Genomic DNA, 25,794 nt, shown 5'->3' with positions numbered 1-25,794 from the left:
ATCATGACAATGGGCTTGTTCATTCTTCAAGGGTAGCAAGGGCTGTCCTATGAGAGTGTTGTTGGTAAACCTTGCCCCTTCCACCCTGCAGTCTTGATCTTGCCCCTTCAGACTTCCTCTTGTGCTCAAAACCCAGAGAACATTTCAAAGAATGTGATTTGAGTCCCTCAAATTGCCCAAACTGTCCCCTGGACATGGTGTAAGCACATAGAATTCTTTGGAGGAGGTTTAGAGAGAGGGGACCACTGCCTTCAGAGGTCTGTAGACTTCGACAGGCTATGTCAGGAAACAATTGTCTCTCCTGTTTCGATTTTCTTCTTTCATCAAGGTTTCTGTGATTTTTGTAGCAATCCTTTTCTGCATACCCTTAAATACATTCATCTCTGACGATACAGTGGTTGTGTGTTGGGCTGGGCGATCCGCATAGTTGGTTGGCAGCTCGAAACACCAGCAGCTCTTGGGAAGCAAGACTGGATAAACAGTTAACGGTCTCGGAAACCTGCAGGGGTCGCCAGGAGTCAGCATTGACTCCATGGTAGAGAGTTTGGTTTGGGATTGTGCTAAGGCAGTGAGCTTTTGGAAGCAGAAGGCCAAGCCTCCTCTTGCACTGCCTCTGGGTGTGCTTGAACCACCAACCTTTGGGTTAGTCCAGCGGTTAACTGTTGCCACCTTGTAGAGCAGTGGTTCTCTACCTTCCTCATGCCACAACCCTTTCATACAGTTCCTCATGTTGTGGTGACCCCCAACCATAAAATTATTTTCGTTGCTACTTTAAAACTAATTTTGCTACTGTTATGAATCATAATGTAAATATCTGATATGCAGGATGTATTTTCATTGTTACAAATTGAACATAATGAAAGCATAGTGATTGATCACAAAACAATATGTAATTATATATTGTGAAATATTTATTTCTAATTACAAATCAATGAAATGTTGTCTTGAAGCATGGCGTAGCATGGGTAACAGTCTTCATGCCTGGTACTCATAGGTGGACATATCTGCATGTGGACAGACCTACCTGGACACAATAGAGGAGCGGTGTCTTGGTTCCTAAGACCATCAGAAATACGTGTTTTCCAGTGGTCTTAGGTGACCCCTGTGAAAGGGTCATTTGACCCCCAGAGGGGCCGAGACCCACAGGTTGAGAACCGCTGCTGCTCCAACACATGGGATTGACATGAGTCGAAATCAGTTTGATGGCTACTGGTGATTAAGTCTACTGAGGTAGGAAACTGTAGATAATGTTTGGTGACCTGTTTTTTCTATTCAGGTTTTGGCTTCGGTGTTTGTTCTTCATGGAGTGTTTTTTGAAAGCAGTTAATTGTATTGATTGTTATTATTATTATTTTAGTATCCAGCTCACCCGTCCCACAGCTGGACACTTGCTCGCTTTCACTTTTGGGTTGACCCAGAGAAACAGTGCCGTTTCCTGCCCCTGTGCCCACGGTGGGCATAGTCCTTGTGGTTCCACAGCTGTGTTGAGCTCCATCAGGCTCGTAGAGGCCTGTGATCAAGGAGAGTGGAGCCCTGGCCTAGGCCTTCTTCCTGTGTTTGGGGGATATCTGTCCCAGGATAGGCTGAGGTGAAAGAATGAAAGGCCAGCTGGGGCCCAACACCTGCCCGCTGCCCAGGGCAACAGAGGCAGGCAGTCAGGGAAAGGGCCTCCTCCAGCTTTAGTAAACCCTGCCTTTAGTGTAGGAAGACTAGGAAACATTTCCCAGGGGTCATGGGAGCAGTGTAAGGTATGACCCCAGAACATGAACTGCTTCAATCTGAAGTGGCCCTCTTTGAAAGCCAGGAAGCACTGGCCAGACCTGCTAGGAAAAGGAAACCCAAAACTGCCTGTCCAGCCCTTTCTCTGCAGCCTGCCTGCGTGGGGAAGCGCGGCCGCAGCCGCTCCAGGGTGCTGGTGGACCGTGCTGTCCATGAGACACTGTTGGTTGTATTTACTACGGATGGTAAAATGTTTCCTGTTGCCGGCCCAGGGGCCTTAAGTTTTAAGGTCAAAACCTACACATTTCTCTGAACTGGAGGTTGAGGAATTTGGGTCCCCAGGTTTCCATAGCGATTGTAGGAATTGCTGGCACAAACCCGCCTGTCGGTTTGGATAATTCAGCGTTTTGAGCCCCTCAGCTGATGAATGGGAGTGAGCACAGACTCCTGTGAGGGTTGATTTGGCCTCCTAACCGCCAAGTTGCTTTCAGCGGTGGCTCCGTTTTGAGAGGCCCTCTGGGATATGATCTTGCGCTCTGGACACTCCCCCCTCTCTGAGCCCCTTTGCATTTGCTGCTACTCCCCAGGGAGTGGGGGCCGGATGTGAGAGCTGGTTACTAGGTCTTCCCTAGGATTTGCGTCAGCAGACCCACGGAGCCTCCCAGCCCCCAGCCCAGCTCACCATCAGCCTAGAGGGAGAGCACCGATGTGCACAGAGATCCAGGAGAAGGCTCTTCCTTCACCAGGTGCTGGTCTATTTTCCAGCCCCCGCTCAAGGGATTCCAGAGCATCTTCAGCCTTATATACCAATTCAAGTGCCTTACTGAGCACGACTCAAAGGAATTCAAAGCCATTCTGTTTTCCTGTGGGATCAGGTAAAGACACTGCTGGGGGAGAATTGGAAAGGGTCTTCCTGGGATCCCACCTGTACTTCCAGCAGAGACAGGGTGATTGTTGATGTTTGTTACTCCGCTTTAAAAAAATTAATAGTTTGAAAACATTGCAGATGTTTGTTCTAGAAACTGAGAAATCCAGAAAAATATAGGCACGATCACCATCCAAAGATAACCTTCGATATTTTTGTGAGGTCCCCACCCCCGAGGTGGTACAGACAGCTTGCCCTCAGCTGCTAACCTCAAGCGTGGTGGTTTGAACCCACCCAGAGGTGCTGTGGAAGAGAGGCTGTGGCAGTGTGCTTCTGAGAAGGTGGCAGTCAAGAAAACCCTTCTGGAGTGTGCTACTCTCTAACGTGCCGAATCCTTATAGGTCAGGCCAACTCTGCAGCAATGGATTTGTGTGTTTGTTGTGAATTCGTTCTTCTCAGTTCAGTTCTTTTATCTGTATACATCTTTCATAATAAAATTCAGATGCCTGTGATGTTTTGTATTCTAAATTTAATTATTTTCTTTTTTTTGTTAGAACTTCTGAAATACTTTATTGCTAAAGCAGCTTTTCTTTAAGCACATGATTTGCAGGAAATTCTTTAAACTAAGCCACTTGGCGTGAACAGTATCAAGGCCACATTTCCCTTACTCAGACATTGCCTATTGAAATGCTCGAGAGTGCCAGCCCTGAGCTAGACTCTAAGGAGACCAAACAGATAGGGCTCCTGTCTGGGAAAGCGCGTTCAATCTTTAAAATGAGATTTTTGGTGGTCACCCAATAGTCCCCATCAAACATTATAGACATTCTCACTTTTTTTTAAACAATTATAAATAACTGCAGTGAACATGATTTTTACATAAATCTTTTATTATTTTTTTAGGCTAAATTCCAAGGCGTAGCATTTCAGGATCAAAGGTATGACTATTTAAAAACGTTTGATTTGTACTGCCAGCGGCCCTTCAGAAAGGTGGGTGCAGTTGGTGCCAGCGTTATTGGAGCCCCAGTTTTGGGGCTACCTCCTCTGTCGGAGGCAGGTTTGGGAGCCTTTTCCAGCTTGACTCTGCTCTTCTCTGCAGCTCTCCTCACTTGAAAACTTCACCCTTCTTTCTTCCCACTTGCTTTCTGGAAGGAGGGGGCGGTCCACGGGTCATTCAGCCATCAAACAGGGCTGTGGGGCAGAAGGGACCCCAGTAAGGTGACCACTCCCCAAGGCTGTCTACTGGTGCCTGGGAGCCGGATGAAACCTAGCACTAGCAGTGCTGCAGGAGAGCCTCCGTGCCCCCAGCCCCACCCCCAGCACTGGAGCAGCCCATAGCATCTGATGCCTGAGGGAGGGCAGCCTCTGACTCGCTGGACCCCTGGAACCACCCAGGGATTGTCTCAAAACGCAGGTCACTGGACAGTCAGTCCAACAGTAGTTGGGAAGCAGCACTTTGAGTAAGCAGCCTAGCGCAGCCTAGAGCCTGCCCACCTGTTTCCTCATCCTGCAAGATGGGGCAGAACACCACAGTTTCCCGTGAAAGGTGTACAGGCCTTCTTCCAGGACGCACAGTGATTGGGAGAATGTAATGATGTAAAGCAAGTATAGGCTTTGTTTGATGTCTGACCCTGTAAGGGCGCAGCAACATTGTGTAGGACCCCGTACAACCCTGCTCAGGGAAGCATTCGTTCTAAGGGGCCCAAACCGAAAAACCCAAGCCAATTGATTCTCATACCGACCACCTGTGTTTCAGAGAACTGTGCTTCATGGGGTTTTTTAATGGCTGTCACCTTTCCGAAGCACATCATCAGGTCTTTCTCCAAGGTGTGTTTACATGGTCAACTTTTGGGTTCAGAACCAAGAGCTTAATCATTTGTGCCACCTTCCCCAGGCCTTAAGGAGCCCCATTGGTCTCAATGGACTACACATTGGCTGCTGACCACAAGATCAGCAGTTCGAACTCCCCTGGAGTGAGAAAGTTGAGGCTTTCTACTCCATAAAGATTTTCAACTGGGTAAACCCACGGGGCAGTTCTCCTCTGCCCTGTAGCACTATGAGTCAAAATCTCCTCACTGGCAGTGAGTTAACCCCCAGGCCCTGAGGTTGAGATTAGGTCCAGGCCCTGCCTTGATGGCCCTACCTTACAGTTCTTTAGCTTCCCTTCCCTAGGTGCAGCTCTTCCAATGTCTGGGGAACCAGGGAACAGTCTTGCCAACAGGCCGCTGCTAGAGAACTAGAAGTTGGAAGGCCTTCATTCTACTTGAAGGAACTCGACAGAAGCAGTTAGAACACCCACCAGCAAGAGAAAGATGTGGAGCCGTCCCACCCGACCCATAGGGTTGCTTTGAGTCCGAATTGATTCAACAGCAATGGATCCTCTTCTTTGAACCAAACTGACATGCTGAAAACCAAAGTGCTGTAAGAGCCACCTGTGGCCTCAGACCCCATCTCAGGCAGCGCTCTGCAGGGAATGTTACAATTGAGCTTAAGAACATGTAGCTGGCTCTCTGTTTCAGGTGCCCCTGTGAGTGAAAGTGGGCCCATCATTGCAAGAAAGGAGTGAGAGGAACTCCTGCGCGTGCAGATTTCTCCATGGTCCCCACCAGATGGTTTCTGTCATCGCTCGAGATGAAGGAACTACACCAAGAACTTCCCAAGGCAGGGAGGCACGTAGAGCCTGTGCAGTTTCGATTGGGCTCTGCTCGGTATACCCTAGGAGCCCTGGTGGCACAGTGGTGACTGCAGGCAGTGGTTTCAAATTGGGCTGCTAACTGCAAGGTCCGAAGTTTGAAGCCACCAGCAGATCCATGAACGAAAGACGAGGCTTTCGCCTATAAAGAGTGGCGCCTCAGAACCCACAAAGCCAGTTCTACCCTGGCCTCTGGGTCACTGTGGGCCAGAATTGACTCGAAGGCAGTGTGTTTTATGTATGCTCTGCTGGCCTTCAGTGCTCACCACCAGGTGACAAATCCACCCTCCTGGGGGCTGGACTGAACCAATTAGGGAGATCACAGCTGAAGCAGTAGAGGCAAGGCCTACCTGGAGTGCTCCTCAGCTAGCACACTGCTCTTGTGAAAGGACACGTCTGTCCATATCCCTGTTCTTCAGAAACCCGAGCTGGTTCCCCACTGCTGAGTTAGGCATCAGTGGTTCCGCACTCGAATTCTGCCTTCCCCGCAGGAGACCCAGGCTGTTTCTGGCCAGTGGACCTCAGGCACAGACACCACTGCTCTGGTGAGTGGAGGCTTGAATGTTATGGTGGTGTAGAGGTTTCAGAGGAACTTCCAGACAAAGAAAGACTAGGAAGAAGACCTGGTCGTCTACTTCCGAAAAATCAGCCATTGAATACCCAGTAGATCACAATGGTTGGATTCGCAACCAGTCATGAGTACAAGACCAGGCAGTGTTTTGTTCTATTGTGTGTGTGTGTGTGTGTGTGTGTGTGTCAGGCTGGTGGGGGGCAGGGGGAGAGAAGTGCGTTTTACCATTGAGGGCCAGCTTGGTGACAGCTAGCAGCCACAACCAACTGCTGCCAGGTGACCATGTTACAGCCAATCAAAAGGGAATTTTCACACTAGGCCATGCCATGTCACCTGTCCCATTGATTTTTGTCAGTGGTCATTTCTCTCTGGAATGACCCACCTGCTTCAGTCTCTGCCTCACAGTATTCCTAAGCTGTGAGGCCCATCACAGGAACCACTTACTCCACTAGACAACATCGTATCCCCATACCTGGAAGGACTTCTCTTCCTTTTGACTCCAGTAGCACATTGTCTTCTTCATCTGCCCTTGCCCTGTTGTCACGCCTGTGTTTGTCTCGTTAGATGCCACTGAGTATTTGAGCCTCACCGGGACCCTGTGTACCCTGCCTGATCCTGTATCATCCCCACACAGTTGCTATATTTGAGCCCCTTGTTGCATTTACTGTGCAAATCCATCTCATTGAGGGTCTTCCTCTTTTTCTCTGTCCTTTTACTTTACCCAGCATGATGTCCTTTTCCAGGGACGGGTACCTCTTGATAACATGTCCAAAATACATGACATGAAGTCTTAGCACCCTCACTTCTAGGGATTACGTTTTAAAAGAGAGATTAGTTTGTTCGTCTGGTAGGTCATGTACTTTGAGTACTCTTCATTAGCACTCTCATTAACTGTATCGACTCTCCTGCATATAAGGCCGTTGAAAAAATCATGGCTTTGGGAGGAGAAGAAATGAGGAGCTGATGCCAGGGGCTTAGGTGGAGAGCAAATGTTTGAGAATGATGAGGGCAATGAATGTACAAATGTGCTTAAAACATTTGATGTATGTATGGATTGTGATAAGAGTTGTATGAACCCCTAATAAAACTATAAAAAAAAAAGGAAAAAATCATGGCTTGGGTCAGGTGCACCTTCGTTCTCAAAGTGAGCCAGCACCAGGTGTCATTTGATTTCCTGACTGCTACATCCATGAACAGTGCCAATAGATGCAAGCAAAGTGAAGTCCTTGACAGATGAGATCTTTTCTTTGTTCATCATGATGTTACTTTAGGGTCGCAATCCTTACTGACAGATTTTGATCTTCATCTTCTCTGTGATCTTCATCAGCAAGTGCTTCAAACCCTCTTCACTTTCAGCAAGCAAGGTTGTGTTACCTACGGATCGAAGGGGTTGGTAAGCCTTCCTCCAGTCTTGATGCCGCCTTCTTCTTCAAAAGACCAGTTTCTCAGATTACTTGCTCAGCATACAGATTGACTAAGTATGGTGAGGGGCTACCACCCTGTCACAGGCCTGTTCTGCTTTTAAACCATGCACGATCCCCTTGTTAACACTGTTTGAATGACTGCCTCTTGGACAGTGTACAGATTATGCATGAGTGCAGTTAAGTAGTCTGGAATTTCCCTTCTTCTCAAGACTGTCCATTGTTTGTTAGGATCCACAGAGTTGAATGCCTTAGGCTAGTCAAGAAACAACACAAGGAGTTATCTTTCTGGTATGCTCTGCTTTCTGCCAAGATCTGTCGGACGGACGTCAGCACTGATAACCCTTGTGACGCATCCTCGTCAGCGTCCAGCTGCGATTTCCTGCAACTCCCTGATGATGTACTGCTGCAGCTGTTGTGTAATCACGGTCAGCAAAGTCCTCCTTGCATGTGATATTCATGAGATTGTTGGATGATTTCTGTATTCTGTGGATTCTCCTTTCTTTGAAATGGTCGCAAATACGGGCTCTGGGCCAGATCATTATCGTCCACATTTCTTGGCATACACGCGTGAGTGCGCCCGTGCCGTTTCAGCTTACTGGAAGGAACACTTCAGTGGGCGTCCATCAGTTCCTGGAGCCTTCCTTTTACGCTAATGCCTCAGTACAGCTGGGGCTTCTCTTCCTTCCGCCCCATTGGTTCTTATCTGCCCTTCCTTCGGTGTCATTGGTACATGGGACATCTGCCTCAGTGTGTGGCTTCTTGGTAGTGAGGCGCTCACTCATTTTGAAATCACAGTGGAATGACGGCGATTTTGTAGCCAGTGAGGTGAGCAGGGTGTGGCCAAGCAGTGTGAATGTAATCGGGGGCTGGAGTGAAGATCTGTGAGAATCAATTAGACCACAGCCAAGTTGCTAACGTCACACAAATAAAAAAGTAGCAGCTACAGATTCTGCTTGGCCAAAACTAAGCAAGACAAACCAAAACAGAAAGCTGGCTGGATTAGTGGAAGCAATCGACATACTCAGTTGAGAATCATCCACTACTGGGTGGGAAACAAACTTCGCTCCAGCCCAGTAATGAACTTCCCTAAACCCCCGAGCCATCAGAATCAGGGCAGAGCTGGTTCCTGTGAGCGAGAGGTCAGACATATGTCCACTCTCTAACTTCTTCACCATATCTGACATATATCCCCCCATGACTCTTGCTACTTCTCTGATGGGTTTAATAATTAATTCACTGCAATAGTCACAGAGACCTGACAGACCGTACTCACCGCTAGGTGGTTTATTAGGGAGGTAACAGGCTACAGCTTAGGATTGGGATCAGTGCGGAGGTAACAGCAACAACTTGGGGTCCGGAGCAATGAGGAAGGAACAAGAGCAACTCAGAATCAGGAATAGGCATCAGCACATCAGCAAGATCTGGGGAGAGATCTTCCCAGAAGAGAGCACATCCCTCCCTTCTTCAGTGCAGGACCTCTTCCACCAGGACAGCTCCCAAGTCTTCCTCCTCTTCCGGGCTGCAGCCCCATCTCTCGACTGTGTGTACTGGTAGGGCCTTCTCTCACCTGTGCACGCCCTTGGCCATGCACGCCCACTCTTGGCTGCAGAGGCCTCCAGCTTCTGCCCAGTGTAGCTGCTTGCTCACCTGCCACTCTCCTAGCAGTGCCTTCCGGCCGTTGCCACCACCAGCTCTGTCTCAAGGCTCCTTATGTTACAGCCCCTTGCCTGGGCACAGCTCTTTCAGGAGCTTCCTGCCCACTGTCACCCCTCTCTCTCCTTACCTTTCAAACAAACTCTGGGTATGGCTGCTTATGTAAGCCTGTCCTTGCCAGCAGGGCCACTAGCAACTGATCTCACAAGTCACTCTATCCTCTTGTGTGGACTTTAAAGCCACTGTGTACACAGTGTACTCACCAATCTGCAGGGTTTGTAAAGCAAACCAGTTACAGGGCAGAGTGAAGGTCTCAAATCCCAGGTTGCTTACCGTTTTCCCAGGAAATGGCAATCAACCTGGACCAAAGTCAGGACCGCGTGGGGTATTGAACGGAAGCAAAGGTAACTGACGCCTCACCGCTTGGGAGGGAAATCTCTCCAAAGAACCAAGGCAAAGGGGCCACAGCAAGGAGTTCATTTCACCACCCAGACCTTGCCCTCCGTCCCCAGACTGCTGCAGCTCAGCCCCAGCTCTCCAGGAGGTGGGTGATGGGCGGGGGCGGGGTGTATGTGGCTCTGTGCATAGCTCAATTCATCCTGATCGCCCAGGAGTTGTCTGCAGTGTTTTAGAACAAAGCCCAGTCCAGTTTCCCTGGAGTCAGTTTGGGGTCCCACATGGGTCAGATTAGAACCTCCAATCTTGGGGTTTGTAGCCAGGCACGTCACACTTTTGTTGTTAATTGAGTCCAGGGCCACCTCTGAAGCTTTTATCCACCCTGAAACCTACTCTGGGTGTGGACTTTGGGGGCACCAGGTTCTGTGGTGCTGCTGTGTGTGGTCACCAGGATGGCTCTGCACCCCTCATTCACCGCCCCCTCCACCCAGACCCATGCACTCTGATGATTCCTGGACAGCTGCCCTTCTTTGACCTACAAAAATGCAAGTTCCTGAATCAGCGTCACCCTCTGGAAGCTCGCTTCTCCAGTCTTCTCTGCCTTCGTTTGTGTCTAACCATCATCTTAGACTCTGTCTGGTATTTGTTGCCCACGTCGCATCCTGCCCCATCCCCTTCTACAGGTCTGCCCCTCACATGTCCCTGCCCTGCTCACTGCCCCCTAACCGGCGCAGTGAACGCCTGGTGAGCACTTGCCCTTCTTTTACTCCCCTTTACCATCTGTGGTTAGACTGTTCTTGGTAAGCCCAGGCCTGATCCCATGTGCCACCACTGTCAGCGTGCAGTTCAACCTCCTTAGCATGGTCCTTCCTGCCTCACAGCCCACGTAGCCCATCCCTTGCTGCACCCAGAGTAGGGGGCTGCCTGAGCTGCCCTTCATGCCCTGTGTCCGTCTTCCCTGTACAGGGACTGTCTCTGGGAACTAGCCGCCGAAAACGTCCCTGACCTCTGAGATGTGTTTTCTTTGATTATCAGATTGATGACCTTGTTTTCGCCTCTTTTTTCCCCTAAGGACATGAGTGTTTCTTAATATTTGTATGTGGGTGTGTGAACATATCTCTAACAGTACACTTGGAGCTGGCACCACTTTGGCTGTGACATACGGTAATATGTTCTCTGTGTCCTGCTCATCTTGAGCCGCAGTGCACATCACACAGCCTGGTGCTATAGCTGCTGTTGACCAGTGCCTGGGGCACCGACAGTCCGCCGGCCATCTCCGTGTGCTGGCTCCACAGCAGCCGGGCAGCCCCAGGAGGGTTGTCGTGGGGCGAATCTCTGTTGCCTCTGGATGCACGCCCTTGGCCTTATGCTGACCATTACTTTGAAGGGAAGTGGCATGAAGTCCTTGTGCTTCTTTTCCAGGCCCATCCCCGGAGTCAGGGCCATGCTCATGTTCATGGCCTCTGACAGCGAGGAGGAAGTGTGTGATGAGAAGACCTCCCTGATGTCGGCTGAGAGCCCCACGCCACTCGCCCGCCAGGAGGGCAGACAGGGCCCCGAGGACGGCAAGAACACCACCCAGTGGGTAGGTGCCCGCTAACGGCTGAGGCTGAGACAGGCCTCTGGGGCTTGTGGGCCTTAGGGAGGAAAGCCCAGCATTCCTGGGTGTGGGAGGAGGGGCAAGTCAACGTGGGAACTGGACAAAGTGGTCAGTCTCCCTTATGGTACTAGTGACATCTCTCATCTGGAGGGGCTTCTCGTGGAGAGCAGGCTGGGGAGGGTGGGGGTGGGTGTGTTTGATGATGCGCCATGCCCCAACCCCAGGCCTTCCAGGTGCAGGTTGCACATTCACCTCTGTGTGTTTGGCAGCCTGGGTGCTCGATGGATGAGCACAGGAAATGCTAAAGAGAAAACCCTAAAGAGAGGGAAGAGACGCCGTGGTGGTGGGAGGCCAGGCGTGGTGACCAGGAGATGAGCCTCTGTCATTTGTGTGTGAGGCAGTGGTGCTTCAGTGCCACAATTCTCACCTCCCATGCCGGCGACCGGGGTCCGCTCCTGGTCGGTGCACCACGGGTGCAGCACCACCTGTCTGTCTGTGGAGGGTTGTGTGTGGCTCTGTCGCTGAGCACATTTCAGAGGAGCTTCCAGACTCAGAAGGCCTTGGAAGACAGACCTGGCAGTCAGTCCACTCCTGAACATCCTATAGAGCAAAACTGCCACCCCATTGTATGTGGACGGGGCACCCACCACCAACGGCAACAGAGGAGCCGTGGGCTACACGGCGCCCTCTCTGTGCTACTCCCGGGGCAGGGGATAGCAACATGAAGATGGGACATCCCAGGGAGTTTGCCCATTGTAGCCTGGCAACAACCTAGCATGCAGAATTTCCCTCCCTGCCAGACTTATCCTCCTTGCGGAAAGGAGAGCTCATTTATCCCGGCGTCTGTGTGCATTTTTGCTTGTTTCCCTTCCTATTCACCAGCAGCTTTTCTCGCCCGTCCCAGCCAGCTAGGTAGATTGGCATCCTCACCGCAAAGAACTGATACTGAAACCACATTTCTGAATGTTGTTGTATTTGGCATTTTCTTTGACCGTGAGTCTAATCAGAAGACAGTTAATGACCTTGAATTTCCTAAATGAAATCTTGCAGGTCACTTTGCCCTTGAGTCTGGCAGCTCTCCCATGCTCGTTGATCCTCTCCCACTGTCCCAGAGTCATGGTGGCAGAAATGACTTGCACTCCCCCACGCTTGGCGCTTCAGCCCCCCCCACCCACCCACCCACCCACGTAGCATCACAGAAGAAACGCCTGGTGATCTGCCTCCTTAAGATGACTTGCGGGAAAACCCTGCGGAGCGTTTTATTTGTACCACACAGGGTGGCCACGAGCTGTTGGTACTTTGCTCTTCCCCTTGACTTCTCGCATGCTGGGCATCGCGTCCACCTAGCCTCTCTCCAAAGACCAAAATCCCGCACGTACTGCCATCAAGTCCAGTCTGATTCATGGCGACCCTGTGTAGGACAAAGGAGAACTGCCCCTGTGGGTTTCTGAGTCTGTCACTCTCTGTGGGAGCAGAAAACCTCATCTTTCCCCTGAGGAGCAGCTAGTGGTTTCGAACTGCTGACCTTGTAGTTAGCTGCCTAATGTGTAATCCATTATGATAGGGCTTCAAGCAAGAAATTGTTACACAACCAGGGCCATACAGGCATATAAAATAGATATATGAATCACACAGTTACTACTAATAAATCATAAAGACATTTATTTTGCAACAGTTCTTTGGTGTATATATGATTTTATCATTTATTAAAGATGAAAGTAAATGTGCATGCTAATGAGGTGGATGTTCTTTCTACATAAAGAAGTACATCTCAGTACAATATTTGTTGCGTGTTCAGAAACCTTTTACTGTTGCCAGTTTTTCACAACCCCCACATTCATTTACCCCCCTAGGGGGCCATGACCCACAGTTTAAAAAGCTTTGCACCAGAACTCCTAAAGTTATAAAATATGTACACTTGATTTTGTGGGGCAAAAAGTTCAAAGTAATTTCTTCTCCTACATATTTCCCATGTCTGATTCATAATCAGAGCCCTCATGCATGCTTGTGATTCTAATTTATCATTTATCAAACAAAACTGTTTACTCTCTCTTTTCTTCCAAGAATCTGGCCTGTATCCTCCCAGTCAGAATGAGCATGAAAACAGAATCGAGCAGTGTCAAGAGCAGCCGGTGCTTGGGAAGGGGAACTTCCTTGGCTCTTTAGCCTTTCTGGCTGGGGCCCTACCTATGCCCCTCTTATTGGTTACAGTGGCCTCCCCGCCAGGGTGGGTTGTGGAGCGCTGCCAACTCAAAGTCTTCTCTTCTGTTGTCCTGGTCAACTTTTGAAATGTTTTAGAAATTCCAGCCACAACTTACAGACTGGTTCTTACATTTTGAAGAAACAGAAGTCACTACCATTGAGTCGGTTCTGACTCAGCAACCTTGAGGGGCAGGGCAGAGTCACCCCTGTAGGTTTCTAAGACTGTACCTCTTCATGAGATTGGAAAGCCTCCTCTTTCTCCTAAGGAGCAGCTGGTGGTTTTGAGCTGCTAACTTTGTGGCTAGCAGCCCAACACTGCTAATCAAATTTAGGTTCTTACATTTGTTGTTGTTATCGGGTCAGCTCCGACCCATAGTGACCCTGTGTGCGCAACAGAAGGAAACACTGCGTGGTCCTGCGCCATTCTCGCCATTGCTCCTGTGCCCGAGCCCATGGATGCCACCAGTGTCAATCCATCTCATCAAGGGCCCTCCTCTGTTTGACTGCCCCTCTGCTTTACCAAACACAATGGCCTTCTCCAGAGACTGGTCTCTCCCAACAGTATGTCCAAAGTATGTAGGATGAAGTCTTGCTCTCCTTGCCTTTGAGGAGCATTCTGGCCTTACTTCTTCCAACACAAGTGGGTTTGTCCTTTTAGCAGTCTATATTCTTCTCCATATTCTTCTCCAGCACCACAATTCAGATGCATCCATTCTTCTGCAGTCTTCTGCATTCAGTGTCCAACTTCCACCTGCACATGATGCAATGAAGAAGACCATGGCTTGGGTCAGGCACATCTTAGACCTCCAAGTACATCCTAGCTAACCACTACTCTAACGGGGTCTTGTACAGCAGTTTTACCTAATGCAGTACGTCTTTTGATTTCTTGGCTGCTGCTTCCATGAGCATCGATGGCAGATTCTAGCAAGACAAAATGGACAGCTTCAGACTCCTCTCCATTTATCATGATGTTTGGTACCGTCGGTGCAGTGGTGAGAATCTGGGTCTTCCTTACATTGAGTTGTAATCCAGACTGAAGGCCACAGTCCTTTATCTTCAGCAGCAGGTGCTTCAGTTCTTCCTCACGTTCAGCAAGCAAGGTTGAGCCAACTGCATACTGCAGGTTAATACGCCTTCGTTCAATCCTGATGCCAGACTCTTCTTCATATAACCCAGCTTTGCTGATGATCTGCTCAGCATACAGATTGAGTAAGTATGGTGAGAGGATACCGCCCTGAGACACTCCTTTCCTGGTTTTACACCATGCAGTGTGCCCTTGTTCTGTTTGCACAACTGCCTGTGGATCCATGTGCATTTAGGAATTACTCACACTAGAAAGCCACATTTAAACTTCGTGTCAGGGGTTCTAAAAGCCCAGGCCCTGTATCTCTGGAAGGTGGGGGGGCGTGTCCCAGGCCCTCACAATGTTGTTTCCCACAGAGAAGCCAGGAAGGCGAGGAGGACTGTGAGGAGGACCCCGACCGCTATGTCTGCAGCGGCGTGCCTGGGCGGCCCCCCGGCCTGGAGGAAGAGCTGACTCTCAAATATGGGGCAAAGCACGCGATCATGCTGTTTGTGCCCGTCACGCTGTGCATGGTCGTGGTGGTGGCTACCATCAAGTCCGTGCGCTTCTACACTGAGAAGAACGGACAGCTGTGAGTGGGGGCAGGGCGGGCGGGCCCCTGTTGACTGCCTGGAGCCCGAGTTCACTGCCTGGCACACCCGCCGGGGCACTGTTCCCAACCTCTCCTTGGGCTCCCTCAAGGGCGCCCTAAGAAATTCCGTGAGCTAGCAGGTGTAAGGAAGGGCTTCAGGCAAGGCCTGCCCCAGAATGAGCCCTTGGGCACACTGGTGTTTGTCCCAGAAGGTGAAGCCTCACACGCTGCACCGAGCCTGGCTTCCCCAGCTCAGGTTCCAGGTCTCTCTGTGACCCCGAATAAGTTCCTGCCTCCCTGGGCATCATTGCCTGGATGTGAAAGGAGATTGGTGGGCCGGATGACTCAGCTGCTCGCTTCAAGGCTCATGAGGGAGATGGGTCTCCCCTGTGTGGTTTCCAAACTGTAGCTTCATTTATTTATTTATTTTGAAGATGAATAGAAAGCCTCCTCTTTCTCCCGAGGAGCAGCTGGTGGTTTCGAACTATAGACCTCATGGTTATCCACCCAACACGTTACCCACTCTGGCACCAGGGTTCCTGAGGGAGACTGAGGGAGCCCGCTGTGTTTTTGTGAAACTTGTCCCTAGGTGAGTGGGAAGCTTCCACTGGCCCCCAGGGTGTCATTGCTGAGGGCAGGCCTTTCCTGAACATCTCTTACTTGGGGAGGTTTGGGTGGGTTGGTTGGTTGGATGGATGGATTGATTGAAAAAAAAGGAGGAGAGAGAAGCCCCCAGCAAGTTTCTATCTGATGGGGCCTCAGAGCAGCCCAGGTAAAAAGTGATCAGAGAATTTAGCCAGCCTTTTGCTCCCCTACTGGGAAAAGTGAGCGACACCCATCTAGTGCTGCTTGTGCCTGGTTTTGAGTTGACTGTGGCAGTGAGTGTCGGGGGTGTGGGGGTACAGTGGGGGGTTGCAACCAGAGCAGAGACTGGGCTCTGCAGGGTGGAGGCTGGGTGGGGAAGCAGGAGGGTGGAGTCCTCACCACTGAGGGGGGCTGATGGGGAAGGTTTGGGCATGAAGTGCTGAGGGAGCAGAGAAGTGGGGTACACAGAGACGAACCCAGTGGTGCTCCAGGGAAGCGAGATTGTGGAGGGGGTGGGCAAGGCAGGGGGGGGTCTTGCACCCATTTCCCTGCTGCGACCCTGGGCTCCGGCTGCCACCAAATCCACTCCAACTCTTGGACTCTCCGTGCGGTACAAATGGCTAGCAGACCTGCTGCTCACTGACTGAGTGTTAGCCACGCCAGTCTGTGCAGAGGTGTTGCAGATGAGAGACCTGGCAGCCTGGGAAGTGCCAAAGTGCAGCCCTGGGAAGCTCCGTGGAGCCCAGTGCCGCTCTGGCGGGTGGGTCCCTGCGAGTCAGAGTGGAAGGTCGCCAGGGGGCCTGGTTCCCCTGGGCTCAGTTGGAAGGCCGAGGGGCCAAGGACGGTGTGGTCAGGGTGATGGGAAAGCCCTTCGGAGACACAGTGGTAGCTGGCAGAGGGGCACGGGGATGGGGCCTGTGTGGTGGTGCCAGAGTGCTTGTGGAGACATGCTGGGGCAGGGCCCTTATGGGCTGGTATGCGGGGCCAGCAGGTCCCAGAGGCCATTGGTCAGCCCAGTCCTTTCCCCCCAGCATCTACACACCCTTCACGGAAGACACACCCTCAGTGGGCCAGCGCCTCCTCAACTCCGTGCTCAACACCCTCATCATGATCAGCGTCATCGTGGTCATGACCATCTTCCTGGTGGTGCTGTACAAGTACCGCTGCTACAAGGTGAGGACCCACATGTGCCTGCCTCTGCCCCCTCCTCGCCCGCCAGGCCTCGGGACACCTCTGCCCAGTGGGGACCCTCAGGCAGCCACTTGTTTGAAAGAGTATCAGAATCCCTCTTTTCTGAAAAACCAAAAACCGAACAGCTACAGTGGAGCCCACTGCCTGGTGGCGGCCAGTGTCGGGGTGTCTGGAGGCCGCATCTCAGGTCTTCCTCCCCAGGCACTCCTGCAGCGACTCCAACCACGGGTCGCTCCGTCCTGACCATCTGCGCCACCTAAGGGTTCCTTTTGCGAAACAGACTCTGCTTTTTGGTTCCCGCGCCCGCCCTTCCCCGCGTGCCACCCCCTCGGGCCATCCAGTGCCCTCGTCCAATAAGTCAATGCCGCTCTCCACGCAGGCAGTACACCAAGGGTCACTTCTATTCAGAAGTTAATTTGATCTTGCTTCTCTTTCCCAAGAAGTGAGGGGAGCTATTTTAGGGTCCCTTCACCCTGACACTTCCCCTCTGGATTTATTTTTATTTTCCATTTCCTCTTTGGACAGAGATCGGCAAATTCTGTGCTGAGATCTTCTCGCCTAGGAGGTGTTGGGGTTTGCCCCAAGGAGCAGGGCAGTCGCTGAGTCCCCCTCCCTCCCCCTGAACATCCTCTGTCCTCCTCTGTGTGTGCATTCTCTGTCCTCCAAACGCGTCCTGTGGTTTCAGGCATTGGCTTCCTGCCTCTCCTCGCGGGGAAGGCTGCAATGGAAGCACGTTGAGCCTGGCATTCCATGAGTCAGTGTCGCATCGCTTCTCTGTGGCGGGAAGCTCACATGTGGAACTCTGTCGGTTTCTGGTGACTGGTTTGTTGCAAGCAGATTATGCCGGACTTTTCATCCACAGTGCCTCCGGGTGGACTTGAACCTCGGACCTTTTGGTTAGCAGCTGGGTGTGTTAGCCACATGCCACCCCAGGGACTCCTAAACTAGGCATTACCTAAGTTGTTGTTAGTGCCAACTGTGGTGACCACCGAGTAAAGAGAACAAAACCCTCCCCAGCCCTGTGCCCCCTAACTGTTGTGACGTCTGAGCCCATTGCTGCAGCCCCTCTCTGCCTAGCACCTGGAGCGCCTTCCTCTTTTTCTCAGGCCTCTGCTCTTCCGAGCAAGATGCCCTTCTCCAGGGACTTGTCTCTCCTGAGAACACGTCCGTGCATTTGAGACTGCCTCGCCTTCCTTCTCAGGGGCGTTCTGGCTATACTTCCTCCAAAACAGGTTTGTTCTTCTGCCAGTCCTGTATTTTCCATCTCCTTCACCCACTCCGTCCCCAAGTGCACCAATTCTTCCTTGGTCCTCCATCCTGCTTGGCTTTCGGGTGTATGCGGCAGTTGAAAATCCCTGAATCAGGTGCCCCTTCCTTTTCAAAGTGTTGTCTTGGTCCTCTTACCCCTTTAAAGAGATCTTTTGCCGAAGATGTGTCATTGGGCTTCCTGCCTACGGTTGACATGATCATATAGTCACCTCGTTGAGCGCTGCTTCCGTGCAGGGAGTCTGCATGCAAGGAGCAGGTGGAGAGAGACAGGGCTCTTCGTGCATGGAGGTGAGGGAGTTGTTGCTGCTAGGGTGGGATGAGGAGGAGCCATCGGGAAATGTCCCCAAGCTGTAGTAATCAGATGTCAGTGAGGCAGAACCTGTAACAGTAGGGATGGTAGGAAGCAGGGCAGAAGGGTGCTTGCATGGGGCAGAGAATATAGCATGCTGAAGACCAAGTCAGACACAGATGGGATGTGGGGACATGAGAACGGGCTGCTGCGGTCAGCAGGTCTCTGGGAGACTGGCCGGAGACAGCTCAGCTGTTCCCTCAGTGAGGTGTGTGGTGCCTGTCTCTCTGCCAGGCCCCATTCTGGGCCTGGGGACCCGGCAGTAAGCAGGGCAGGCGGGTGCCCTCTCAGCTAAAGGTTCTGTGACTTTGAGGCCAGGCGGGCAGTGATGGCTGGGACACAGGGAAGCTCCGAGGTCCCCCTCCCTTTCTGCTGTGTTTCAGCTTGACCTTTAACACTGCCACCGGGATGAGCTGAGACCCGGCCCGACTAAGCTCCTTGGTGGGCTGAATGCATGATGGGTAGGTGAGCCTGGGAGGAGTGCCGCCACACTACTGGCCAGTGGCTGGCTGAGGGACAGATCTGTCCCTGCTTTGGTTGGCTAGGGGAAGTGGCACGTATGTCTGTCCACCTGAGGCCCTGTCTGTAGACTCTTAGATAGGAGGAGACTCCCTGGGCTGACTCTTCAAAATCCCCTCCCTTACGCCAGTGCTCACTACAGCACTATTCCAAGTACCTCTTCCCTTTAGGTGGGAATGCCCACCAACGGAGGAGTGGGTAAATAATACTGTGCGTCCACACTTACCGTGGAAACCTGGAACAGGCCAAAATGTGGATGAGCCTTGAGTCACAAAAGAACAAATACCATTTAATCCCACTCACCTGAAATGGCCAAAGCAGGCAGGAGCATAGAGACCAAAAAGCTCCCTCAAGAGCCTGTCACCCTATGCTGCCCGTTGTTATGATTTTCTTCCTGACTCTTACCAATAGCTCCTAACACATTCTGTGTTCATTCATGTCTTTATTTCTTATCTATCTTCACTGGAGTGCTGTGGGGTACCAGCCCCCACAATCGAATGGGTCCATGGGGCGGTTGTGTAATTGAGGGGTAAAATTAAAGAGACATCAGACAAGACAACGCATGTAAAGGCTCACCTTCACTGTCATGACTTCAGGAGCCAGGTCTGGGCAGAGAGAGAGATACCATATATTTCCAACCAAGACATATATACACTCAGGGGCGTGCAAGCCCCCCTAATTACAGGTAACCACTTATGCAACAAAGTGGCCTGTCACCCAACTGCAGAGGTCCCCGAGTATACTGGAGGAGTAACCCAACAACAGTGCCCGAGGCAGGTAAGGGGGAATGGCTGTCTTCAGAGTCTAGAGAGCAGTAGCACACAGTTGCTCCTGTAATTAAAGCTGTCGGCTACATAGCTATCAGCCATGTGCGTGTAAGAGGTGACTTTAAGGTAGCACTATGATGGGAGGATATAGTGAGGAACAATATAATTATGAGAATGGGATTGGGACTCACTTCCAATTCACAAGGGTGAAGGCCTCCCTCCACCCCAGAAACCCAGCCTGCCAGGCTCCTTAATGGAAAGATTCACCCATATACACCTTCTTCCCATTCTCCGTACCCCACAGAGTACAGGACATAGGGACAGAGACTTGGCTAGTTTTATTCCCAGAGTCTAGAACAGTGCCTAGCAGGTAACACATGAAATAGTCTTTCTAAACAGTGGACTGGCGAGGTGGGGGGGCACCATTGTGGGTGTTGACTGATCCAGAACTTCATCAGTCCTCATCCTTGCTCACTGGGGGACCTCGACAGAACGCTTCCTTCCTGTCACACGGTCCCCGGGACCCTTGCCTGGGTGTCCCAGTGCTTCTGTCACACAGATGCCACAAGTGTGTGTCTTTAAAGAGCAGGACTCTGCGGTTTTCCCGTCCGGGAAGCTGGAAGTCCGAATTGAGAGCACCAGCTCTCAGGCAAGTCCTGGGTCATTCCTTGTTGTTGTTAGGTGCCCTTGCTCGGCTCCGGCCCTTCGCGACCCCGTGCGCAACAGAAGGAACCCCGCCCTGGCCGGCGCCGTCCTCACAGTGGGTCCGATGCCCGAGCCCAGGGTGTCACTCTTTGCCATCTCTCTTCCCCCACGTGTGTTTCTGTGCCTGCTTCTGCTTTTTCATAAGCACCTCTCAGAAGTAACTAGGTTCAGGACCCACCGTTCTCTGGTCTGGCCTCAGTAACATGACAAACAAGAACTCCTATTTCCAAACAGAGGTCATTTAGATCGGGGTTAGGACTTTCATTTGTATTTTGCAGGGAGACGAGGGGTAGGGGCACAATTCGACTCATAATAACCTTCCAGCGTTTTTATGAAATAGTGATTTCCTGAGAAAGATGTTCCAGCTTAGGCATCAAGCCCTGCTGTTTTCGGCACTCGAGGAGACCCATGACTGCCTGTCTCCTTCTGTCATCTAGTTTATCCATGGCTGGTTGATCATGTCCTCCCTGATGTTGCTCTTCCTCTTCACCTACATCTACCTCGGGTAAGTAGCGGTCCTCGAGACCCCTCCTCCTAGGGTGACTGACGGGGCAGGAGCTGGGCAGGCAAGGGCGTCCCTGTGCTGCAGAGCTACCAGTGGCTGCTGCTCCAGGAGTCCAGGCAGTGTGGTGGCTGCCACAGCCTTTTCCACCGGGATGGGGAGCAGGCTCCGTGACGGGCCACGTGGCTGTCTGTGGGCACAGAGTCAGAACAAGCAAAGCCTTCATGGAAGAAGCTCTCTCTAAACCTCAGGGGGCTGGAAACTCCTCAAAATTGAAGTTCTCTTTGGACCAAGCTTGGTACTCCCAATTTGTGGGAAGAACTCCCTGCTCTATTGCCCCGTGATTTGGGGCAGCAACCTGACCCAGGAGCCCAAATATTCTGACAAACCAACTGCTGTCAAGGCACCCTGGACTCAGGGCACCCCACCTATGTGGATGTAGAACTGTAGTCCATTGAGTTTTCATAAGTAGAGTGCCAGGCCTCTCTTCCTCAGCACCTCTGTGTGGACTTGTGTTATTCTGGGTACATTAGAGAAACAAATCCAGAGAAACTCATGTATAAGAGAGTTTTATATAAAGGGTAAGTGCATATCAAGAAAACATCCCAACCCAGTGCTGCCCAAGCCCACGAGTCCAACATTAGTCCATATGTCCAACACCAATCCACAAAGTCCTCCTCCATCTCACAAAACACAAGCAATGATGCCAACTGCAGGAGGAAAGCCAAATCAGTGAACGTGTAAGCATCTCAGTGCTGGAAGGGGTCTCCACATAGCTGCTTTCAGCACCCAGGGCTGCATCGGGGTAGGTCCATGTGGCTTCTCCTTGGGGATGTCTTGCAGGGAGTCAGCCTTGCCAGCTGAAGCAGGGAACTGGCTAAGGCAGCTGCACCCTTGTCTGACCATCAGAAAGCAAGAGACTTGAGAATTAGAAAGGCGAGGTTCACCGAGCCATTTATCTCTCTGCCCTTCAATTAACTCCACATGTGTTTATCGGTCAGGTTGGCACAATAAACTTTAACTATCTCAATCTACCCCTTGCCAACTTGGCACCTGTACATAATTCTTTAGCCTCACAATTGTAATTAAGTAACATTTAAACCTAGAAAGGAGAGGCTCACCGAGCCATTTATCTCTCCGCCCTTCAATTAACCCCACATGTGTTTATTGGCCAGGTTGGCACAATAAACGTTAACTGTCTCAGGACTCAGACCCCAAGTCTTTTGGTAGCAACCAAGCATGCTAGCCATTTGCACCCCAAGAAAAACTTTTCCATAAGCAGAAGGACCTTCGACGTCATGGCGGTGCCTTTACACCCCATGAAAACCCTCAGGGGCAGCTAGGCCCTGTGGTACCGGACTGCTATGAGTTGGAATCACCTCGATAGCAGTGAGCTTGTGTTTTTTCCAGGCAGGAATGCAGGAATGCCAGGCTTAGTTGTAGGACCAGTGGTCATGAGAAGAGATCTTAGTCAATCCGGCCAGGGGTTGGGAGAACCCACCTGGGGACTTACTGGTTGGAGAATGGGGCCTGTTAAACCGGGTCAGGGTCTCACGTCTCCCTGGCTATGTCTTGGTCCCGCAGGGAGGTGCTCAAGACGTACAACGTGGCCATGGACTACCCCACCCTCTTCCTGACCATCTGGAACTTCGGGGCGGTGGGCATGGTGTGCATCCACTGGAAGGGCCCCCTCGTCCTGCAGCAGGCCTATCTCATCATGATCAGCGCACTCATGGCCTTGGTGTTCATCAAGTACCTCCCGGAGTGGTCCGCCTGGGTCATCCTGGGAGCCATCTCTGTGTATGGTGTGTGGCTCTCACAGGTTGTCCCAGATGTCCGATAACCAGAGGCCGTAGAGAAAGGGCAGCCATCACTAGTCTTGTCTCCTCCCCGAATATCACATCCTTCCACGCGGAGCCTGAATCTCCCACACGCGCTCACAGTGCTAGTCAGTGGGGAGTCGTTTGTTGCCTACAGCAAGAGCAGACAGCATCCAACAGGAGAAACCCCCTGGCTAGAAGCTGTCTGGGTGGAGACGGGAGACTCATGTGCAGGTGTACCACCGTCTATCATAGTCCAGGGACTGGGCCCTACCATACATTGGTCCCCCAGCTAGTCAGCTTGGTGAGGTGGGCTGGGAACTTTTCCTACCCATACTTCACCTAGCACCACAGCTGAGGGCCAGAGAGGGCCTCTTCCAGCTGTTATTCTAATCTGCAGGTGTGACCCACTGCAGGAAGCAGAAGGGTCTTAGTCTGATCACGTAGAGAAGTGGGGCAGCCAGATGTTCTTGTGAGTGCAACTTGGGTGAATCTGTAACTCATGAACCCTGCTGGTTGAAGTGTGATTTGTTCTGAGGCCTAAAGATTCTATCAGGGAGGAGGGGGGCAGACCATAGCCACCAGCCTTGCCTGAAGGCTGGCCTCCTTAGACAGTGTGGGAGTCGGGCAGAGGTGGCCAAGGTCTGTCCTGGTCAGCTTCACTGATGCTCAAATGAGCAGGATCACCTCCCTTCCCAAGGTTACTTTGACGGTCTTCCTCCAGAGAATTCACCCTTCTAAGCCCTGGGAATCCCATAGACTCCTGGTGTTCTAGAAATGACACACCTGAAACTCCTAATATGCCATTATCATTGTGATATGCAATATAAAACTCCGTTATTACAGACCTACTGCCACGGAGTCGATTCTGACTCATGGGGACCCTCCTCCATAGGGCAGAGTGGAACCGCGCACTCAGGTTCCCGAGGCTGTAAGTGTGGATGGGAGCAGACAGCCTCACCCATCCTCCCCCCTCAGCGCAGCTGGTGGGTGTGAATGCCCAGCCTTGGATTCTCAGCTCATGTGGAACTTGACTGAACACTCACCCAGTGCCAGTTTACACAGAATTGTTTGCAAGTAGCCCTCAGTTCATTGACCACAGTGCCCTGAAATAACGAGCGTCCCCAAATAAATGTTAGCTGCCCTTTGATTGACAGGAACAGGATCAATAGTACCACAGTAGTAGTTAGTACTTCCATTTTAAAGAGAAGGGGTTTGAGGCTCAGCAAAGCGCAACGGGATCCCAAGTTGTCTTTAACTGTGGAGCGCAAACTCTAGGGCACTGAGGCGCAGGTCTGCTTGGGGCCCACTAGGGAACCCACGTGACAAGGACGTCCTTGTTTCCCCAGATCTTGTGGCTGTGCTGTGCCCCAAGGGGCCGCTGCGGATGCTGGTGGAGACTGCCCAGGAGAGAAACGAGCCCATCTTCCCTGCCCTGATATACTCATGTAAGTAGCCCGCCGCCTCGGCCTGACGAGTCTGGAGACACCAGCGGTGAGCAGGGGACTCTGCTTCTGCCCTGAACGCTGAGGGCACGGGTGGCTCTGCTGGTCTCAGGTGTCCACCTTGCAGAGGCAGGTGAGCTGCCTCTGCTCCAACACAGGAGGGGCTGGGTTTTTCCGAGCAGGAGGCGTGGCCCATTTTCACCTTCATCCTGCCAATCCGTCATTGGCAGGTGGTAGGTGGGGTGGCTGCAGCCTTTGAAACCATGCACCCACTCCTTCGTCTTCCTGGCTACCCCCAGGCTCCAGAGAGGGGCTTTAGACAGACTTCAGGGCAGGGATGTTGGGGAGCAGGAGGCCCCTGGTTTTAATCTGGGCTTCCTCAACATTCCCTGGATGATTTAAACACTTAACACACCCAGCTGCTAGCTAAAAGGCTGGCATTCAAGTCCACTCAGAGTTACCTTGGAAGAAAAAGCCTAACCTACTTCAAAGAAAACCCACAAGGGCTGTTGAAAGCCAGCCCTGTGGAACACAGCTCCACTCTGGCACTGATTCTGTCACCACGAATCGGAGAGAACTGGGCCGCAGGTGGCAGTGTGTGGCTCTCTGAAGTTCATTGTCTCCAAAGGGCAGGCACACAGTCGCCCTGGCTTGGTGGAGGTGTTCAGAGACTTGGGCTTCTAGATGTTTTAAGCACATGTGTCAGGTCCCTGCTCTTTGGCAGACATTACGCCAGGCCCACACGGTCCTTGTCCCCAGGGATCTCCCAGTCCACCTGAAGTTCAAGAACATATTGAAACAGACCCGTCGTTATGGGGCCTGCTTCTTGCAGGGGCAGTCTGAGCCCAGGGAAGCCGTTTCTTGAACAAGCTACACAGTGCAGGGCAATTTCTGTACAAGTGGAGGATGTTAGCAGCCCACCCCGGGGAGGGCGTCAGTGCACACGACGTTTGCTCCAGTTAGGCTGACAATTGACTTGGCTGAATTCTGGGGACACTCACTCCACGCAGAAGGGGAGTCACAGGTGGAAAAAGCCCCTGAGGCACAGTGACCAGAGGAGAGGGAGGGAGGAGCCAAGTCTGTTTGACCCTGCAGATGCTGATGAGGGCTTCTTTGGATCCTTCACTCGTGAGCGGTGAAACCATTGGAAGGTTTGAGGGCTGCCAGACTTTACATGATGCAAGTTGTTGAGCCAAGGATGCTGTGTGTTTGTGTGTGTGTGTGTGTGTGTGTGTGTGTGTGTGTGAGTCGGGTGGTGGGGGAGCCAGCCCACATCCAGATGGGATCCTAAGAAACAGTTGTGTAATTGAAGGGAATAAATAAAAAGACAGACAAAAAGTTTTGGGTGCTCGCCTCCACCATGAAGCCGAGAGGGAGAAAGAGCAGAAGTAATGCACAATGTCTGTATACGGTGTCGGGACAGGCAGACCTCGTCAATTATATACGTAACTACCCCGGAGGTGCCTGAGCTCATTGGGGGAGAAACCTAATACGAGCATTGGGGCAGGCAGAGGGGAGTCGACTGCCCCCCTTGCGCAGGGAGAAGAAAAGAAACATGTCTGCTCCTATAGATAAGGATCCGGCCGGCCGTCTGTACAGTAATCCGCCATGTGCTTGTAAGGGAGCACTGTTATGGGAGGATCTTGTGGGGATGATTTTTAATTAGGAGACCGGAATTGGAACTCTTCTCCAAGACCCTTTGCAAGTGTGAAGGCCTCCCTCCACTCAGAACCCTCGCCTCCCAGGCTTTCATCAGGAGCATAGGGAATCTATCTGCTTACACTCTCTTCCCCGTCCTCAGTTTCCCACGGTGGCACGGGTGGAAGCAGGAGACCCAGAGGCTCTGTAATCAGCCAGGAGAGAGACGA

At 51.8% G+C, this 25,794-nt stretch overlaps 1 protein-coding gene across 2 annotated transcripts in view; it reads left to right on the top strand.

The window, feature by feature from the left end:
- The first annotated feature begins 3,484 nt into the window (after positions 1 to 3,484).
- PSEN2 (presenilin 2) overlaps positions 3,485 to 25,794 on the top strand; it is a 29,352-nt gene continuing 7,042 nt past the window's right edge. Inside the window, exons 1-7 of one of the 2 annotated variants that reach the window (XM_004699968.4) lie at positions 3,485 to 3,519; positions 10,740 to 10,902; positions 14,560 to 14,774; positions 16,391 to 16,532; positions 20,597 to 20,664; positions 22,246 to 22,466; positions 23,831 to 23,929. In XM_004699968.4, the coding sequence (XP_004700025.1) occupies positions 10,762 to 10,902; positions 14,560 to 14,774; positions 16,391 to 16,532; positions 20,597 to 20,664; positions 22,246 to 22,466; positions 23,831 to 23,929 (886 nt within the window). In that variant the 5' untranslated portion in view covers positions 3,485 to 3,519; positions 10,740 to 10,761. Of the gene's footprint in view, positions 3,520 to 5,792; positions 5,819 to 10,739; positions 10,903 to 14,559; positions 14,775 to 16,390; positions 16,533 to 20,596; positions 20,665 to 22,245; positions 22,467 to 23,830; positions 23,930 to 25,794 lie in introns of those variants that run through there. The other variant, XM_045297914.1, reaches the window with a different exon arrangement.

Source organism: Echinops telfairi, unplaced genomic scaffold (assembly GCF_000313985.2).
Source record: "Echinops telfairi isolate 266 unplaced genomic scaffold, ASM31398v2 ScPeMD7_7424;HRSCAF=8462, whole genome shotgun sequence".
In the NCBI taxonomy this organism is placed as follows: domain Eukaryota; kingdom Metazoa; phylum Chordata; class Mammalia; order Afrosoricida; family Tenrecidae; genus Echinops; species Echinops telfairi.
The sequence above is the reverse complement of the archived record's forward strand: the minus strand, read 5'-3'. Positions and strand labels throughout refer to the sequence as shown.